The sequence below is a fragment of the Pan troglodytes genome, chromosome 6 (assembly GCF_028858775.2).
Source record: "Pan troglodytes isolate AG18354 chromosome 6, NHGRI_mPanTro3-v2.0_pri, whole genome shotgun sequence".
Classification (NCBI taxonomy): Eukaryota; Metazoa; Chordata; class Mammalia; order Primates; family Hominidae; genus Pan; species Pan troglodytes.
In genome coordinates this window covers 91,042,433-91,061,044 of record NC_072404.2, presented here as the reverse complement: position 1 = coordinate 91,061,044, position 18,612 = coordinate 91,042,433, and the positions used below count along the sequence as shown (strand labels likewise).

Here is an 18,612-nt window from a genome sequence, read left to right as displayed (position 1 = left end):
ATGCCTATAATCCTAGCACTTTGGGAGGCTGAGGCAGGTGGATCATTTGAGGTCAGGAATTTGAGACCAGCCTGGCCCACATGGCGAAATCCCGTCTCTACTAAAAATACAAAAAGTAGCTGGGTGTGGTGGTGTGTGCCTGTGGTCCCAGCTACTTGGGAGGCTGAGTCAGGAGAATCGCTTGAACCTGAGAGGGGGAGGTTGCAGTGAGCTGAGATAGCACCACTGGACTCCAGCCTGGGTGACAGAATGAGACTCTGTCTCAAAACAAAACAAAACAACAACAAAAAAAATTTTAGTAAATTACTGAATTCATTGATACTTGGATTTTAATATATATTTGGTTTTATATAACAGATATATGCATATATGAATTGTGTATTTATCTATACATTTATTTTTACAGGTGAAGGTGATACCACACCTACAATAGTCAATTTAGACCGTAAGTAATATTTCACAATATAAAGTATATTCTGAGTCTCTCTCTGTGTGTCAGAAGTGTCATTATTTCTTTCAAAGAAAATTATCTATATTAGCTTCCATTATAAAAAGAAGTTAACCTATTTATTTTTACTTTTTAAAATATATTTTTCTATGCATAGGTGTAAAGGAGTTTCAAAGGCAACTGCATACTGAATATAAAAATTCAATTCTCTTGCAAAAAATCTATAAGATGGTATATGTGATTTCGAAAAGAGTGTTTATATTTACTTTTAATTTGGGGCACAATGCGTATAATGGACCACCTTTATATATACCATGATTTAATAAAATTAGGATGCTGAATTCAGGAGAATGAAACCCGAAAGTTGGAAAGTTATTCAGTGCCTCTATTCTACTCTATTTGTAAACTTCTCTGCATGCCCTACAGTCAAGTGGGCACAAGATGACACAGTCTGAGATATTCAGTTAATCCTCAGTTTAAGAATCTGTTGGGGGCCACTTGTATTTTATTTTCACATATCTCTTGAGCTGAAGGAAGTTACTCAAGTGTTTTTGATTTAAAATACCACCTGCTGTGCCCCAGGCTCAGGAAGCAAATGGATATCTATTCTAGACCATGGGCAGAAGTAGAGGGGATAAGGCGAGGAGCACAGAGGAGGGTCAGGAAAACATTTACTCCAATAAATTTTGTATTATGTCTTTGGACATAATGATTTGAAAATAATAATTATATCATTTGGATATGATTTCAATAAATCAAATGTTGGTAAGACATATTGAATAAATCTACAATCTAACTGTACAAATTCAGAAGTAATATCCAAGTAAAGCTTGGTTTTGTTTTTTTCACTGAATCTATTGATTTCTACTGACCATTAGAAATAACCATTGTAAATAACTTTGGTTTATTTTATGTTGAGGGTGGTGAGGGATTAGACCTGAGGAGCTTGGTCTTAGTGTATTGTGAGCAAAGCCATTGTCACTCTCATGGCAATCCTGTCTGCTTTGAGTTTATTTGTTTTTCTGAGTTACTCAACTTCTTAGATGAAGATGGCAAGTGTTAAGGACTTAATATAATGCTGCGGTCATATTAAACTTCTCTTTCACCAAACTGTTCTTTGGACACAATAAGAATAGTTACATTTGTGTAATTATCATTGCATTTAAGAAAACTAAGAGGCACTGATTATTTCAAATTCTTATTTTAAAAAATGTTATGTTTGGTCCTGTTTCAGATCCCGTAATATCTTGTGCCAAAACGAAACAATTGCGAGTTGTAAATGGGATTCCAACACGAACAAACGTAGGATGGATGGTTAGTTTGAGATACAGGTAATTATTAATAGATGCAAGTCATGCATATCCAGAATATGTACAAGAGAGTCCTATTCCCAGAAATATGGACACATGTGGTCCTGAAGGTTGTACTCTCCACAGGGCACCTGGGTGAGGCAGTAAAAGAGGAGGCTGATCACATCTGCTTGCCAGACTGTAAGCTCTGGACTATAATTTGTGCCTCCAGAGGTAGTGCCTTTTTAAATCTTCACAAAGGTCCCATATGTGTTGGCAATGTCCCTGATTCTAAGAGACACTTTGGTTCCGATTAAGCAAAATACGGAGGACCTATTGAAACCTTAATATTACCATAGTAGTTATGATACTTGTTATTAAATTTCCAATCTAGGATATTATGGGTTTATTTTCTAATATGTTTATGCATGATCATGTCAAAACATTTATATTTGTTTTCAATTTCTGACTTTTTCCTTGTCAATCAAATGAAAAATGGCAATTTTAAATTCTAGAGCATTTTATCTTTACAAAAAGGCCAATAGTTAAATAGTCTTGATATTATACTAATCAGTGGGGATACAAAATTCTTGACATGTCTATTTCTCAATGCTCTTAAGAATCAATGACATGTTCTACATAAAATCACTTTGCAAATCATATTGTTAGAGAAAATTATGCTTAATAATTATGTCATAAGAATTAAATACTGAAAATATAAGTTAACTTAAAATCTGATCTTACAACTTTCATATACTACATATATTATTCTGTATGTTAATTGGAATGCTAAAATATTTATGTCTTTGGCTATCTCTATCAGAACCTCACCATGCAACACACCCCAAGATACATCTGAATTTGAACCACATTGTCTCTTGTTTTCTAGATACCTCACGTTTCTTCCTCTAAGCCTTTATGCTGTTGTTCCCACAACACACTGTGGCTTTCTTCCTCCATGTTTTATGCCTGAAAATTCTTTCTCCTTCGAATTTCAACCTAAATATCCCCTCTTTTAGAATACCCTCCTGTTCCCTCACTGCTAGCCTCCTAGGGTAGAGAAAGAGAATGTCTGTTACTATTATTAAATCACAGTGACATTAGAATAGAGACAACTTGAAACAGAAGTCCTTTTATGAATAAACCAATTATTGGAAAGCAAGAGTTTATATACTTTGATATATATGACTTTAGATGACCAAAATGTTGTAGGAGATGGCCTAAAGTTCTTTTTTTAGTATACCCTTTTCTCAAGGAATGGCTTATCAGATTTTATAAATATTTATGCCAATAATTGTAGTATAGCTGTCCTAGGTGTGTAGTACTAAAATAGAATTGTGAAACTAACCAGAATATTAAAGCTGAGTGTGCAGTATGAGGATTTAGTAAACACTTTAGAATTCTGTTGGAGTGTTTAATTTTCTTAATTATAGAAAATCTTTCAAGAGGCTGGGTGTGGTGGCTCACACCTGTAATCCCAGCAGTTTGGGAGGCTGAGGCAGGTGTATCACTTGAGGTCAGGAGTTCAAGAGCAGCCTGGCCAACGTGGTAAAACCCATCTCTACTAAAAATACAAAAATTAGCCGGGCATGGTGGCACATGCCTGTAATCCCAGCTACTGAGCGAGACTCTGTCTCAAAAAAAAAAAAAAAAAAAAAGAAGGAAGGAAGGAGAAATCTTTCAATAATCCACATTTGAGTTAATTGGTGATTCTTTGCTTATCTTATAACCCCAGAGGATAAAAGAAGACATATATTAATACTTCTAAGTTATTTTTTCCAGTAAGAGAATTCACAAGGATACTGCTTTGGTCATCTCCATTGTTGGAAAAGCAGGTGAAGCTATTTTTCCATCAGATTAGAGTACTGTAAATTTTTAGTTTTTTTTCCTTTTTAAATCCAAGTTCTTAGCAACAACAGCTGCTTAGTTATTCTTTCAAAACTCATACTGAAAAGGATAGAAATTAAAAGTCAATATATATTCTTATCCTCCTGTGTGGTAAAGGCCATAAATAACTGTGGTCTCAGTCTGGGAATCTTCTAGTATTACCCTCTGAAGCACTGAACATCTGTACTCTTTGGAAATGTAAATTATGAAAAGTTGTGCTTTTTCCATGTCTCTGCCAAAAAAAATGGTTTTACAGATTTTGGATATCATCAAAAAAATGTACTAGTACTCATCATACTCTGCAAATATTTTACAATTTCCTAAATGATTTGCCTTGCAAAATTGTTTTACTTTAGAGATGAAATATTATATTCCTGATCTTACACTGGAAAAAATAATTTATTCAGATTCAGTTACATTTTATGTTAATATATCAAAACTACATAATGGTAGTAGAAGAAGGAAATAGTGCACGAATAAAACTGCTACCACTAGATGGTTTTCAGCGTTCAAACAAGAACTCAACTTTGCATTTTTAATAAGCAAACACTGAATTTAAAATAGATTCACATTTTTAAAAAATTATAATTATCCTATATTTGTAGCACATCCGTTCCTCACAAGGATAGATGCACATACACACGAATATGTGTGTTCGGGATGGCTATTGATGTGTAATAACTTTAGACTACACAAAAGTCAAATTGATTTCATAAATTTGTAGTCACATTATGAAAAAAAAGCTAATGCTACAATCACCAAATATCACCCTTCAGATAAAAGAACTTCTCATTTTATTCCCGTTGGGTTAATTTCTATATTTTCCTCTGCAGTGCATTTATTTTTAACAAATGGAGCCACAGGCTTTGCATTAATTGGCAGTCACTCTTTCTGCACAGATGTTACTTGTTTCTCTTTCCTCTTTTTCACAGAAATAAACATATCTGCGGAGGATCATTGATAAAGGAGAGTTGGGTTCTTACTGCACGACAGTGTTTCCCTTCTCGGTAAAGTGTTTTTAAAACTAGTATTATTTTGAGCCTTTAAAATGTGTATGTCTTCCACTTTGCTCTTAAGGTTATAATATGTATTCATTTTGCAGAGATTCACAAATGGAGTGAACAAATTATTTTATTTTTAGAATTTGGCTTACAAAACTTACTTTGACTTCATGGATATTTACAAGACACTACTTCAGTTCTCCTCTTTTCACAATTAGTGTTACCCTCAGTTGGGGAAAATTTTGCTAGAATTATGTGAATGTTTTATATCCCAACTTTCTACTTGTACCCTGTATTTCTAGATATAATTCTTTTTTTTCCTAAATTATCAATAGGCTTTTTTCAATCCTCACTACTTCTTTCTCCTGTAGAGTCAGCCTCAGGATCATCCTGGGCATAATTTTCAATGAAAATTAGCCTAAGGAAAAGATAAAGAGGCAGCATTTGTAAACTTCCTTCCTGCTTCTCAGCAAGGTCACTTTGATTTTGTTTGTAGAAAACTTCAACCCCTGTTACTAAACCAAATATATACACAGCTGACATAAACAAAGCAAAATTTGCAGAAAAAATTATAATTCATGTAAAGTGCTTTACCTGAGCATTTTTCACAAGTGACTTACTCTAGCAAGCATAAGCAAGTTTCTAAAATAGTCATTTAGAATCTCAGCAATTTAAAGCCTCTTTCTGCTTATGTATGTTTGTAGTATTCAGAATCTCCCATAACAAATGTGTTGTTCTTTATTATACTATGAATCAAATTTTAAATTTAGGTTATGTGCCTTAATAGTCTAAAATAACAATAGATAGGAATAATACTACAGAATTTGGAATTACTATGTTTTACATTTAAATTTTTTTCCTTCAAAACAGAGACTTGAAAGATTATGAAGCTTGGCTTGGAATTCATGATGTCCACGGAAGAGGAGATGAGAAATGCAAACAGGTTCTCAATGTTTCCCAGCTGGTATATGGCCCTGAAGGATCAGATCTGGTTTTAATGAAGCTTGCCAGGTTAGTTACTTTAGAAGATTTCGTATTTTTCACCTGGACAAGAATTGTTGGAGCATTTTCTTCAGCTGTGTGGCAGTTCGTTCTCTCTCATACAGATACATTATAAACATATGTTACATGCTGTATATATATGTATATATGCGTGCGTTTGGGTCTCTCTGTGAGTATAGAGAGAAAGGTATTTGCAAAACTGTAAAAAAATGAATAACTAACATTGGGCCAACAGTCTGATCAGTCTGTTTTAAAATGGAAACTTAGCAGTTATTTGATAACTTTCAAATGTAAAATAATTATTTTAAAAAATAGCATTGACCATTTATTCTTAAATATTGGCAAATACGTGACTCATTTCTTTACTACCTATTCCAAATGTCATCATTACATTTGGACATTCCCACTTTTTTTTTTTTTTTTTAAGAAACAGGACTTCATTCTCTGTAAATGCCATATTAAACATGAACACTACATTTAATATGTTAATTTTGTGTTGAATCCAGTTGAGAGTACTTACCATTGTATTTTGTGTTTTCAGGCCTGCTGTCCTGGATGATTTTGTTAGTACGATTGATTTACCTAATTATGGATGCACAATTCCTGAAAAGACCAGTTGCAGTGTTTATGGCTGGGGCTACACTGGATGTAAGCTAGTTTTCAAAAGATGAGGCCATATTTATTTTATTTTAAAAAGAACACATTTGTCTTTGTTTCTTACTTTTCTCACCTTATTGTATGTTTTTTTGCATCAATCTAGTGATCAACTATGATGGCCTATTACGAGTGGCACATCTCTATATAATGGGAAATGAGAAATGCAGCCAGCATCATCGAGGGAAGGTGACTCTGAATGAGTCTGAAATATGTGCTGGGGCTGAAAAGATTGGATCAGGACCATGTGAGGTAAAAAGGAAGTTCTTTAATAAGGAGTTTGTGATTCATAGCTTAGTGTTTCATGTTTATTTTTTTCTGTTTATTTTTCTCAAATCAAAAATATTGTATACCAACCTATTCTAGGAAAGAGGAATTGGGAAAATTAAGTCTGTAATATTCTGCATTTCTTTCAACTAAGCAGTGAGATAATCAATGTTTTATTAGCAGCAAACTATGATGACATTTGTCACTCAAAAAATAATAAGTGTGTAGAGCTGGAACTCCAAGGGAGAGCTATTCAAATGAGAAGTATCCAAATCAGTTAGATCAATGGTTTGCATTTTTCTAATATTTTTCTAAATTTATTTCATCTTCTCAAATTATCTCGAAGTGAACTCCACTAATTATATCATTCAGAGATGCTGGGCTTTAAACTTTTAAATCTCTTTTTGGATAAGCTGTTCTCTCTTTTGCTCTCTCGCTCTGTGTATGTGTTTATACAGATTCTATTTTAAAAAGCCTAAAGGTCAAAGTTTGTGACATTACGAGCTTGGACATTTCATTTGTTAGGCAACTGTTATTTCGGCTTGGCAATGTTCCTATCCCTATTTTACATAGACAAGCTGTTAAACTGTTAGTTTAGTTAGATTTTGAATGTGAGAGACATGTTCTCCAAGCTTCAGGGCTGTGGGATTGTGGAATGCTGTGTGTGGCAAAGGATGAAATGAGTTCAATGATAGTGAAATGTCCTTTGATATGTAGGAAAATGCATGCTGTAAGTATGGAACATAAATATGTATTGAAATGCAAGTGTTATACACCTTGCTCTGAGATTTTATTTCTGAAAAGAAGAGAAAATGTTTACTGTTTACTGAGTTTTTAGAACTGCTTAAAAATGATATGGTTAGAAACAGATTATATGTTTATAACCAGTTTCAAATTTGTTGCCTTTCTAGTAAATCATGAACAATGAAACCATTGTTCATTATAACAAGGGAACATTTACTAGGAGAAATAAATGACTATACTTTAAAAAGAAAAAGCAATAAGCATCCGGGAAACACAGAGGTTTCTAACTAGACCCAACCTTACAGATCATCTAATTATTGCCATTACTAAAACCAATTTGACAACTGCTTTTGAAGAATAGCCTTTAATTTGGATTATCACCTATATATTTTTCACTTCCCTCTTCAGTTTGAATTATTCATATCTGTATACTATATATGTTGTTTTTAACTTTATCGATAAGACTTGACCTCAAGTAGATTCCGCCACTTCTCAAACATGTATTTATCCTCCAGAATGTTTTTAAAAATATATATGTCACTGACATTTAAATCAAGGTAATTTAGCCACTGAAATAAATTTGAAGGAGATATCTCCCAAATGTTTGTATAATAGCAGTAACATCATATTTAGTGAAAGTCTCCAGAGTGAATTACTTTGAGGAGTTTGTCTCAGTAATCACTAGTACATTTGCTTAAAAATCAGTTTTCTTTCCTCAACTGGCATAGTTTATATAGTCTCTTGGAATAAACTATTTTTCTTTACTGTTTGAAATTCTACTTTACCCCTAACTTGGTTTTCCCCATCACAGAATGCCAATGGCTCTCTTCTTTCCATTTGAATCACATAAGTTAATTTTGCAGTGGTTTCCCCCATCGCTGTTTAGGGAAAATTAAGGTAGTTCCAAACACTCTTCTGCATATAAAGATACCAAAAGCCAGCCACTGCATTCTTAGGAGGCTACATGGTTCATGAAAGTGGTGCAGCACAGTTGTAGTTGTTACATATAACACTATGTGCATTGTTTATTTATATTTACTTATTATATATTTTTATATAATTATATTTATATGAATAAATAAAACCATAAATGAATATATGTATGTATATATACACAACACAAATAAAGCTATCTGTTCATCTTTCATCTATCTCTATCTGATGATGCAACAGGCTTACCATATAAGAAATGCCATGAAATCACAGGACACGCTACAGAAAGGAGGGTATAAAATATAACTATAACTATATTAACTACTAATACCAGCAGTAACTGGAGGAATATTCCTTGCCTGGAAAAGCAATTTCAATTAACAGAATTATTTTGTTGACAACAAGTTTTTTATTTAACTTGTTAAGATCATGTAGGGCAGGATTGGGAGAGGCAAAAAAAAAAAAAAGCTTTAGAAATAAGAAAAAATATAATGCAGTTTAATTGTTAAAACTATATGATTACAAGTTATTTTCTTTTTTACTTGTATTTTTCTACATGTTCCAAATTTTCTATATTGAACATAAGAAGATCAAAATAAATATCAAATCTACCTTATTAAATAGGCACCGATGGTTATATGTTAGTCTGCATCCAACAAAGGCAAAGCACACTTAAAAGGATGGTTGACTCTTTTGGAAAAGGCAAGTCATTTTTAGGAGAATACCACACATAATAGAACACTTTAAACTTTGTACTTATCTCAGTCTTGGCTAATTCAGTAGAAAGTCAACAAATGTCTAGTACACTAATTTTTATATCTTCATATTTCAGTTGCAGTTATTCTCTTTTTCTGTATATATCTCTGAGATGCAAATCTATATATGATTATGTTAATGAGCTTTTTTTTAATTCCTAATAATACTTTGTTTTTGTATGTCTTACTCCTAGGGGGATTATGGTGGCCCACTTGTTTGTGAGCAACATAAAATGAGAATGGTTCTTGGTGTCATTGTTCCTGGTCGTGGATGTGCCATTCCAAATCGTCCTGGTATTTTTGTCCGAGTAGCATATTATGCAAAATGGATACACAAAATTATTTTAACATATAAGGTACCACAGTCATAGCTGAAGTAAGTGTGTCTGAAGCACCCACCAATACAACTGTCTTTTACATGAAGATTTCAGAGAATGTGGAATTTAAAATGTCACTTACAACAATCCTAAGACAACTACTGGAGAGTCATGTTTGTTGAAATTCTCATTAATGTTTATGGGTGTTTTCTGTTGTTTTGTTTGTCAGTGTTATTTTGTCAATGTTGAAGTGAATTAAGGTACATGCAAGTGTAATAACATATCTCCTGAAGATACTTGAATGGATTAAAAAAACACACAGGTATATTTGCTGGATGATAAAGATTTCATGGGAAAAAAAAATCAATTAATCTGTCTAAGCTGCTTTCTGATGTTGGTTTCTTAATAATGAGTAAACCACAAATTAAATGTTATTTTAACCTCACCAAAACAATTTATACCTTGTGTCCCTAAATTGTAGCCCTATATTAAATTATATTACATTTCATATGCTATATGTTATAGTTCATTCATTTCTCTTCACCATGTATCCTGCAATACTGGTACACGAACACACTTTTTACAAAACCACATACCCATGTACACATGCCTAGGTACACATGTGCATGCACTACAGTTTAAATTATGGTGTACCTAATGTAACCCCTAAATATTTTAGAAGTATGTACCTATAGTTTTACCTCAAAAAAACCAGAAATCTCTAAAGACCAGTAGAAATATTAAAAAATGATGCAAGATCAAAATGATTAGCTAATTCTCCATACATAATCTGCAGATGATCTTCTTTGGTTGGCATTTCAGGTGTGGCCATCACCCAGAGTTAAATAACACCTAATCTAGGTGTTTACATGTATTCATTATCCTAGTTATTTCATGTAGTTTCTAATTCTTAAAGGAAAGAGGGTAATAGTTCTATTTGTGTAATTTGTTTCCTCCAAACTTAAGGCCACTTATTTACACAAGATATTTGTAGATCTATTTTCCTAAAGCATTTCTTAAGTGCTCAGATCAGTATCTAATTGAAGAAGTTTAAAAGTGTTTTGGTCATTAAAAATGTACTTAAATAGGTTAAATCTAAGACTTGCTGCTGTGATTGGCTTCTAGCTCACTGCCTTTAAATTTTAAAAAATTTAAGAGGAAAATTTCCAAGTCTCCAAAGTTTTATAAATACCCTTCATCAAGTCATGCATTAAAGTATATATTGGAGAAAAAAATAAAAATACTTTTCTCAACCTGGAAGATTTTAGCCTAATAAAGCTTTTTTGAAGTAAAAGACAACTTGTAAAAGGAAAGAAACTAGTTTGTCTCAATTCTGTATTCGTTTATTTTTTTTTTAAGTAGAGTGGAATCTGTTGAATCAGATATTTTATCAAGATATGTTTATTTTTTCTTATTTCATTTTACAAAGTTCACTCCTAATGCCACATGTAACAGACATTTAAATTTTGTGTTCTGTATAACAGCCAAATTATCATATTTATCATTGTATTTGTCATGCTTAGCTAAAGATCATGTATTTGTTGAGAAATAGAATAACAAAAAGTAATAGGATAGGCTTTGAATTTTTGCAGAAATCTTCCTGTACAAAACACCTTTAAAAATAATTTTTTGAATGGTGTGAATCCAGTAGTCCCATTTCTCTGACTTAGTTTTCTTGAGTGATTTTTATCAAGGCCAAGTCCCCAAACAATTCCCTACCAGCTCTTTAGAGTACTGTTCAATCTGGACTAAAATGGTTTTAAGTTTATGGAGAGCTTAGTCCACAGAATATAGGGCGGCAAGTCCAGAAATGCTTATACAATTTTTTTTTCATAATAAGATATGTGCTGGCATCAAGAAACTTAAAGTGGAAGCAAAAAGACATCCAACTAGTTGCTGGTCTCTATCATCTTATCTGATTGTATTTCTCTTTTCCTTATATAATACAGCATTTTAGTAAGAACTCCTAGAAATTTCAAGAGCATATTGCCAAAATATAAAGTATATTTCATAGTTTCTTCTGGCTGAACCAGTGAAATTTTATTATTGCATATTAATGATATTTGTAAAACTTTTATAAAAATTGTCATAATTTTAAATACTCACATTTTAAAAATACTTCTTTAATGACTCTTCCTCTAAATTTCCTGGAAATACAGATAAAGATTAGCTAGATACAAGATACAGCTAAGTATTTAGACATTTTGAGGCTAGTATTTTTCATTTTATTAAAGGCTAAAAACAATACCACCAATAAATCATCAAACAAACCGTACAAAGTAATTCTCTCTTTGGGAGGCTCCTTTCGTGATAGAGGGACATGGGTGGAATTGACAATGAAACTTAGATGAACAAGGTCCATGTTATTTTAGGTGGTAGAACAGGGTAGAGTCATGTCATTATTTGCTGGTGGAAGACACTATTTACCAGGTGTTCTTTGCTGAATAAATTATTAAACATTTTTAAACATCCAACAATCCACTTTATTTTGTGTCATTGACAAAAGGATCTTTTAAATCAGAAGGTTTCAATGCGATTTTTGGTTTGGCTGTTTGAATAATGGTTATGTACTGTTATAATTGTAGACATTTTCTCATGTCTACCAGGAATTGAAGTGTAAAACTAAAATATTTTTCATAATGCCTCTGCCGTGCAGAAGGAATGATAATCCTTTTGTATACTTCTTTAATTTTATTGTAAAATGTGTAATGACTTTTACCTATATGCTGTGGGCAGGTCCTCAGTAAAATCTATTGAGTCAATTTCTAGTATTAACAGGCTTTTGCTTGCTATCTAAGTGTTTCAAATTATGGGAAGTGTGAGACACTGGAAGGCAAGAAAATTAACAATAATGGCATGTGATAGCAAAATTGTATTTCACTTATTCCTGTGAATATTTCTTGTTGGTACCAATGGTACTGTACAAAGTGAATGTTATAGCCACAACATTCTCTTGAAAAGAACACTGTCAAGAAGTGGGAAATTGCTGTCAGGCATTTCATTGTTGTTTTTAAATTTTTTTAAAAGAAATACTGGTTTTGCAATATAGAGATCATGAGGTAAAGAATTTTAATAAGATCTTATACTAAAAAGCCTTAAATCAATTTATTGAGATTCAAAAAATACTATTATAATTAATTACATCCCATACATATAGGCAAACTCATTTAAAAAATAAAACTAATTTTGGTAAAAGTACATGGCCTTTGTTTTTAAAATACATAATTTTAAAATAAATCACTTGTCATGATAAAGTCCAAAAAGAAGTTGTCATTCAACATTCAACTAAGGTTGGAACTAAGAATTTACTAATACAAAAAAAGTTAAAATTTTTTGGACCATATATATCTTGACAGTGTAACTTTTAAGTAGGTTCATTTCCATTTGCACAGAAAGTTTCTGTCTTTAGGAAACTGAAAATGAAATACTGTGGATGCTATGACTGTTTGTCTTGTATGTAAATAGGAAATTAATAAGCTGCCTATTGAGTGGTATAGCTGTATGCTTACCCAAAAAAGGGAACACTGTGGTTATGACTTGTATTATAAACTTTCTGTAGTTAATAAAGTTGTTATTTTTATAACCATGATTATATTATTATTATTAATAAAATATTTTATCAAAATGCTTATTTTCTCTGTTATGATTATTTACATGTACATATTTATATCTGTCTTAGGGCCTAAATGCAGAAAATAGCAATGTTGACTTCACTGACAAAAATTACATACACATTCTTGCAAAAACTATAATACAACTTGTTTATAGAACTAAGACAAAAATCATTTTTTTATTCCAACTAATATCCACAGCAATATAGATGGTCTTCAGTAAACCATTAATCTCTATGCACTTTAGTTTCTCCCACCGTAAAATGTAACTATTTGTTTATTCTTCATATTTGCTAGAATGGTGCTATGTTTTTATTTGCCAATATATACAAAATATTCCCATGAATTGTCACCTAATTTCCTTTCTCATGCCACTATATAATACAAAGGTGATTTTAAATTATTTAATGAATCACTTTGGGTATCTCTTTAAAGTGTGCATTCAGTTAAGAATAAATAAGAATCCAATGGATTCATTTAATTCAAATTGGAAGAACTAGTCTTCAATGATCTAAGCAAAGAGAGCTCTATAACACCACTGATTATTTCAAATTGTATTTTACTGCCTTTTCCCCCCAAAAGGTTGCTGTACTAATTTATTCTGGCATAGCTAGTGATCTCAAGTGATGACTAATGTATCTAATTCTATAGCCCATATTAAAATATCTAATCTTTTAAGTGATTGTGATTAAAGCAGAATATATGCTTATCCATTTATGGTGGCAGTAAGAATGTTTCAAATATATTAACTTTTGATTTCTCTAAATTTTGACCTTTTTTTCTCTCTTTTCTAGAATCCCATTCCATTCTAAACTTATATTCTGCTATTTAAATAGAATAGTCCAGCAAATCTTCTTTAAGAGATATTTGAACAGGGTCCTCAGTAAAAGTTAGGGAGTGAATTGTTTAAATACCTGGGGTCTGATAAATAATACTTAGAAAATATTTTTGTTGGTTTCTTATTTATTTACTCTTATAAATTGTGATGCTCTAAATAGTTACCATTTGTCAGTGTCCTGAATAGAATCATCTTGGTCTGCATTTCCTCTGTGTTTTAGTCCCGGAGTTCAATTGCCATTCTATTTTATTATTCTCCTACACAGGGGCCATCCTTAACCTATACAATCCTTAAAAAGTTTTCTACATCACTTTCACCAAATTACAAGCCTCTCATGTATAATTCACATTAAAAGGTTTATTCTTGGCACTCTATAGTTTTCTTTTGTCCCTTATATTTACAAATATCTCGATTGCATGTGTTATTTTTAAAAGCCGAGAATTAAAAGTACGATGAAAGGAATACTTCTAGTAATCGGCGAAGAGTTTACAGTATTATGAAGAATATATTATTGCCTAAAGAACAGCTAAGCAAGACAGAAAATACCTGGCAAAGGAAAGAAACTTAATTTTATTTTATATAATTCAAAAGAAGTATGGGATAATAGGTTATATGTTTATTTATGGATTTTAAAAGTAAATAATAACAACATCAAAAAACCACCAATGAAAACAAAAAACTTATCAATCTGACATACAATCTAACTCCAAGCCAACTTCAGACCCTCATCCCACTCAAATACTACTTAACATTATTTTATTTTCATCATTTTTGAACATGTCTTCATATTTAAACTTCATGTCTGTGTTCAAACAGTCCCCATGAACATCATGCTTTTCTTCAACATTTAAAAACCTTCATATGTCACTGAGTTTCCTATGTGATTCCATCCTCAACATCCCTATCCAAAAAATCATCATTTCCTCAGCTTGCTGCAGTGGCTGCTTACGCTTTCTCTCTCTCTCTCTCTATATATATTTAAATGTTTTATTATTTTATTATTTTTTTCCCACAAGTTATTGGGGTACAGGTGGTATTTGGTTAAATGAGTAAGTTCTTTAGTGGTGATTTGCAAAATTTTGGTGCACTCATCACCTGAGCAGTATACACTGCACCATATTTATAGTCTTTTATCCCTCACCACCCTCCCACTCTTCCCCACAAGTCCCCAAAGTCCATTGCATCATTCTTATGCCTTTGCATCCTCATAGCTTAGCATCCACATATTGGTGAGAACATACGATGTTTGATTTTCCATTCCTGAGCTACTTCATTTAGAATAATAGTCTCCAATTTCATCCAGGTCACTGCAAATGCTGTTCATTCATTCCTTTTTATGGCTGTTTAGTATTCCATCATTCATATATATATATCTATATATGTATATATAAATATATACATATACACACATATATATCTCTCTCACCATATATATGTATACATGATATATATGTATACCATATGTATAGATAGAGTATTCCATCTATATACATACACACATCACAGTTTCTTTATCTACTCATTGATGGGCATTTGGGTTGTTTCCAAGATTTGACAATTGTGAATTGTTGATGCTTTCTTTTCGTTTGTTACGATAGTGTGTGTATGACTGAATTAGATCAGTTTCGTTTTATTCTGCTTTGTTTTTTTAATTTTTTTTTTTTTGAGATGGAGTCTCGCTCTGTTGCCCAGGCTGGAGTGCAGTGGCATGATCTCGGCTCACTGCAACCTCCACTTCCTGGGTTTAGGCAATTCCTTCATCAACTACCTGAGTAGCTGGGATTACAGATGCATGCCGCCATGCCCGGCTAATTTTTGCATTTTTAGTAGAGATGGTGTTTCACCATCTTGGCCAGGCTGGTCTTGAACTCCTGACCTTGTGATCTACCCACCTTGTCCTCCCAAAGTGCTGAGATTACAGGCATGAGCCACCACGCCCAGCTATTCTGCTTTGTTTCAATGTGCAATCACCTCCAGTGAGTTTGAGCTCCTTGAAGACATTTAGCATTGTCATATTAGTAATATTTGCACACTATTTTGTACAGTGCTTCACATATTATGGTATCCAATATACATTTTATAATTATTAATATTCTATAATTCACCCTCTTCTTGAAGCCTTATCAATGTTAACAAGACATTTGGGATTTTTGTAAAAATTATGCAACTCTCAATGAGGATTAAGAATTTTAAGATTTTATATTTAGTTGCATTATTTAGATTTGAATTAGTAAGTGGGGCTATTTTAAAATATTTTATTGTATTTATACAATAGACAATGCAGCTGGAAAAGAGAAATTATTAACTTTAGAGAGTTTATACATTTATATTTGCAATGCGGTTATTAAAAATAGAAATAAAAGATTAAATTTCAATTTGCTTATGGATAAATATATTGTTTTATCAAACTAATAGAGTTTAGATTATGCTAGTGAATACTTTTTCCCATCTGGAAAAAAGATTCTTCTATGAAAGGTTGATGTCATAACATTGGAGGATAAAGTTCAAGGATAAATTACTGCAAAAATATCCTGAGTCCACAATAGTCCACTCATTATATACGTGCAAATATCCAATCTGTTGTGCATTGAGAAGTTTCACAGTATCATTACTTAAGGAACAAGAGGTTTTCATTTGATGAGTTTTCTTAACTGAGAGAAATGAACATGGGTAGCATGTTGCAAGGAAATGAGGTGAACCAAAGGCAGATGGATTTTCATATTAATTATTTTTCATGTAGTTTTAAAGCTTTACAAAAGTGTGCAGTTTTCAAGTTTCTGACTTTTTAGATGAATTAAAACCTAAATGTAGTAATAGCTCAAAATATATTGTTGTGCCGTAAAACAAAGAATTTATATCCTATTAAAAATAATGAGTAATGTAACACGTGGAAAATTGACTTTATGAAATAAGTGATTAAAGATATCTAGATTAGAGAAGAGAAGGTGCAAATATGATTAAATATGTTTCTTCAGTTGTCCAAAAAGTCTTTCTGAGAGGAAATGCTCAGGTCCTTTTGGTTAAAAAAGTAAGAATTTGTGAAAAATAAGATTGACATTTCAATCAGATAGTTTAGGTACCAGGCAGTACTTCCCAATAGTGAAGGTTGCAGAATATGTGAATGAACAAGAAGAATAGAATCTCTAACTACAAACGTTTTCTAAAGAAGGAAATATTTCTTTAATGACTTTCATAAGCTTTAACCAAACTGGTCTTTTGCAGGATCCTTAAAAGCTATACTGAGAAGAACAAAATGTTCAAGGCTTAAGTAAGCTTTGGAGATGCTGGGATGCTTTATACAGGCCACTTTGCTGTGGGATAGTTAAGAGCCTTTAGATGCTCATATGTGTCTTGAAGCTCCATGAGGGAGTATGGTAGAGGACATTCTTCAGATTTACTGTATTACAGAACCCCCTTACAATTACAGAGCCAATATTTCATTTTGTCTTAAGACACTAGAGTTCTGATAAATGCAGTCCGGAAAAACTTGATTTCCAAATTTACTTTCTAAATGAGAGGCAGTTATTACTACATGGTTTGAGATTTCTATGTCTTTATAATGTACAATATGTTTTCTCCACAAAAGCATCTCACAGAAAATTTTCCCAGATCAAACTTCTTTTTTACATGATTTACTCTTTTCTACTTAATTTGAGTAAAATTCAGACAGGAGGAGTTGATGCACATTTTTCTTGACATATACGTACCATCTATAGGAACTTTCCTATCAATAATACAGAACCAAAATTGATTACACAAAACTGTGAAGGTAGTCCTTTTAAACAGTACTAAAGCTAAAAAAATTGCCTGTTTTTTAAAATCTTTCTAGTGTTTACAACATCCCCTCCTCTGCCTAAATTTCCAGCTCTAGAAACAAGGCACCAAGGAAAAGAAAGACACGTAAAGATTATGAAAGAAAATAAAAATGAAAGAAGAAAAAAGAAAAAAAAAGATTAAAAAAGAAGTTGAGGGGAGCTGGGAGAAGTTTTCTGAAGGCATTTACATGTCCTTAGAAGTGAGGTCAACAAAAAGATCTAAAGCATTATTCTTCTTTATTAGCCTCTTTCCTCTTAATTACAATCACTTGTACTTCCAAAATCCACTTACAAACCAAATACAATGAGTCATCCCAAAATTAACAAGCACAGAGAATGCAGTTCTTCCACATTCACAATGTCCCATTTTTATTCTTGTTCTTTTTACTTCTAAACTTCCTCAGTAATGTCTTTTTTATCAGCCTTATTGATGTATGATTGACAAATAAAAATTGTATATATTTAAGGTGTAAAACATGATGTTTGATATATGTACACATTGCAAAATGACTACCACAAATTAATTAATATATTCATCACCTCACAGTTACCGTGTATGTGTGAGATGAGAACACTTTACTCTCAACAAATTTCAAGTCTACAACATCTTCTTAACTATAGTTACCAAGCTGTACATTAGGGCTCTAGTACTTATTAAAATTGCTCTCTAAAATATCACAACTCCCTTCTCAGCTTCAAATGCTTTAGCATCTTTCCACCACCATGACTTTACAGGGGAGGTTGGCTGGATCTCAGCAAAGCAGCTCAATGGGATAGCACTGAAGCAGGTGGAGATAAAAGCAAAGGCTCATCTGTGCACTTAATGTCACTGCTTGGATGTGCTCTCAGCATCTAAACTGAACATTTCTAAAACTGAACCCCAATCTCTCCTTGCCCTTCAATCTTCTTCTCAATAAAAGGAACATCCATCGGGCTTGCTCAAGCTAGGATCCAGAAAGTCAATTTTTAACCTATTTGTGTCCTTCTTTCTCCATTCAGCCAAAGTTTTACCTTCTAAATACATCTTAAATCACTCACATGTCTCTGTGTC

The 18,612-nt window shown here is 32.4% G+C and overlaps 1 protein-coding gene and 1 long non-coding RNA gene across 5 annotated transcripts in view; one reads left to right on the top strand and one right to left on the bottom strand.

The window, feature by feature from the left end:
* HGF (hepatocyte growth factor) overlaps positions 1-12,928 on the top strand; it is a 71,984-nt gene extending 59,056 nt beyond the window's left edge. For 2 of the 4 annotated variants that reach the window (XM_519174.9, XM_009453450.5), the window contains exons 12-18: positions 407-445; positions 1,683-1,779; positions 4,557-4,631; positions 5,496-5,636; positions 6,169-6,275; positions 6,388-6,533; positions 9,175-12,928. In XM_519174.9, the coding sequence (XP_519174.2) occupies positions 407-445; positions 1,683-1,779; positions 4,557-4,631; positions 5,496-5,636; positions 6,169-6,275; positions 6,388-6,533; positions 9,175-9,351 (782 nt within the window). In that variant the 3' untranslated portion in view covers positions 9,352-12,928. The remainder of the gene's footprint in view (positions 1-406; positions 446-1,682; positions 1,780-4,556; positions 4,632-5,495; positions 5,637-6,168; positions 6,276-6,387; positions 6,534-9,174) is intronic. The other 2 variants (XM_063815425.1, XM_063815426.1) reach the window with 1 other exon arrangement.
* The window catches only part of LOC129144589 (uncharacterized), a 58,616-nt gene that overhangs the window by 37,066 nt on the left and 2,938 nt on the right, over positions 1-18,612 (bottom strand). Inside the window, exon 2 of the long non-coding RNA XR_008549028.2 lies at positions 11,404-11,444. This is a non-coding gene — a long non-coding RNA (uncharacterized LOC129144589). The remainder of the gene's footprint in view (positions 1-11,403; positions 11,445-18,612) is intronic.